Consider the following 2,068-nt stretch of genomic DNA (forward strand, 5'->3'; position numbering starts at 1 on the left):
GAGGCTGCGGTGGAATCCGCCGGGTCGGAGAAGAAAGGGAGCCCCCGGGGAGGGGGCGGCCCCAGCCCGCCCCGCCCCGCCCGGCCCGCCGCCGATTGGCCCCGCGCCGCTATATCTGGGCGCCCACCCGGCCGGAGGCCACCGCAGTCTCCGCCGCCGCCCGCCGCGCCCTCCGCGCCCGCCCCGCGAGTGCCCGCTGTCCGGTCGCCGCGCTCCCGCGCTCCGTTCCGCCCAGGCCGCGCCCAGCTGGAATGCAGAGATCGCCGCCCGGCTACGGCGCACAGGACGACCCGCCCGCCCGCCGCGACTGTGCATGGGCCCCGGGACCCGGGGCCGCCGCTGAGCCGCGCGGCCTCCCTGCCGCCGCCGCCGCCCTCGCCGCGCCCGCCGCCCCCGCCTCGCCGCCCAGCCCGCCGCGCAGCCCGCCGCGCAGCCCCGAGCCGGGGCGCTATGGCCTCAGCCCGGCCGGCCGCGGGGAGCGCCAGGCGGCCGACGAGTCGCGCATCCGGCGGCCCATGAACGCCTTCATGGTGTGGGCGAAGGACGAGCGCAAGCGGCTGGCGCAGCAGAACCCGGACCTGCACAACGCGGTGCTCAGCAAGATGCTGGGTGAGGGGCTCGGGGGCGGGCGGGCGCGGGGCGGGGGGCGGGGGGGGGACCCGGAGCGGGGCTGGGCCGGGGCGGGCGGGGGAGGGGGCCGCGCCCCACCCTCGCGGTGCGCCCCCGGGGGCTCGCGCCCGCCCGACGGCAGCTGACCCGCGCCCGCACCCCGCAGGCAAGGCGTGGAAGGAGCTGAGCGCGGCGGAGAAGCGGCCCTTCGTGGAGGAGGCGGAACGGCTGCGGGTGCAGCACCTGCGGGACCACCCCAACTACAAGTACCGGCCGCGCCGCAAGAAGCAGGCGCGCAAGGCCCGGCGGCTGGAGCCCGGCCTCCTGCTCCCGGGCCTGGCGCCCCCGCCGCCCCCGCCCCCGCCGCCGCCGCCGCCGCCCGAGCCCTTCCCCGCGGCGCCTGTCTCGGCGCGCGCCTTCCGCGAGCTGCCGCCGCTGGGCGCCGAGTTCGACGGCCTGGGGCTGCCCACGCCCGAGCGCTCGCCGCTGGACGGCCTGGAGCCCGGAGAGGCCGCCTTCTTCCCGCCCCCCGCGGCGCCCGAGGACTGCGCGCTGCGAGCCTTCCGCGCGCCCTACGCCCCATCCGAGTTGCCCAGGGACCCCGGCGGCTGCTACGGTGCGCCCTTGGCCGAGGCGCTCAGGACCGCGCCCGCCGCGCCGCTCTCCGGCCTCTATTACGGCGCCCTGGGCGCGCCCGCACCGGGCCCGTACCCCGGCCCGCTGTCGCCGCCGCCCGAGGCCCCCCCGCCCGAGGCCGCCGAGACGCTGGGCCCCGCCGCCGACCTGTGGGCCGACGTGGACCTCACCGAGTTCGACCAGTACCTCAACTGCAGCCGGACTCGGCCCGACGCCGCCGGGCTCCCGTACCACGTGGCGCTGGCCAAGCTGGGCCCGCGGGCCATGTCCTGCCCCGAGGAGAGCAGCCTGATCGCCGCGCTGTCCGACGCCAGCAGCGCGGTCTACTACAGCGCCTGCATCTCGGGCTAGGCGGCCGGCGGCCCCGCGCCCCGCTTGCTCCCGCCGCGGGCGCGACTGTATTGCTGTGCACCCCCGCTCTGTCCCTCTCGCAGGCGCAGGGCTCGGCCGCGCCGGGGCGCCCTGCAAGGGCGGTTCCCGCCTGTCCTGGGGCTCTTCCAGGAAGCCCAGGCCTAGGACCTGTTGGCTGGCCTGGCCGGGGCAGTTCCTGAAGCGTCTCACTCTTTTCTGGCAGTGTATTTTCTGGAACCAGGCTGTATTTTTTACTTCGCCTTTTTTATATACTTAATACAATATATTTAATTTTTAATTAAACTTTTAAACTTTTTCTTCCAAGGGGTTTCAGTGACCAAAAGCACCCATGTAGCGAGGCTTTTTAAATATGAAGAGTACCACTGTTTGTCTGCCTTAAAGCAGGAGCAGGAGCTGGATCGCCCCTGAGCCAGGCGAGGCCACAATAAAGTGACTGGCTCTCTCCTCTGAA

At 74.5% G+C, this 2,068-nt stretch overlaps 1 protein-coding gene across 1 annotated transcript; it reads left to right on the top strand.

Moving 5' to 3' along the window:
* Nucleotides 1-157: 157 nt before the first annotated feature.
* Nucleotides 158-2,068, top strand: SOX18 (SRY-box transcription factor 18). Its single transcript, XM_032878726.1, has 2 exons — nucleotides 158-609; nucleotides 776-2,068. Exons 1-2 carry the CDS (start codon nucleotides 252-254, stop codon nucleotides 1,594-1,596), a joined length of 1,179 nt encoding a protein of 392 aa, XP_032734617.1. The 5' UTR covers nucleotides 158-251; the 3' UTR covers nucleotides 1,597-2,068.

Source organism: Lontra canadensis, unplaced genomic scaffold, assembly GCF_010015895.1.
Source record: "Lontra canadensis isolate GAN:19392208 unplaced genomic scaffold, GSC_riverotter_1.0 scaffold65, whole genome shotgun sequence".
Lineage (NCBI taxonomy): Eukaryota > Metazoa > Chordata > Mammalia > Carnivora > Mustelidae > Lontra > Lontra canadensis.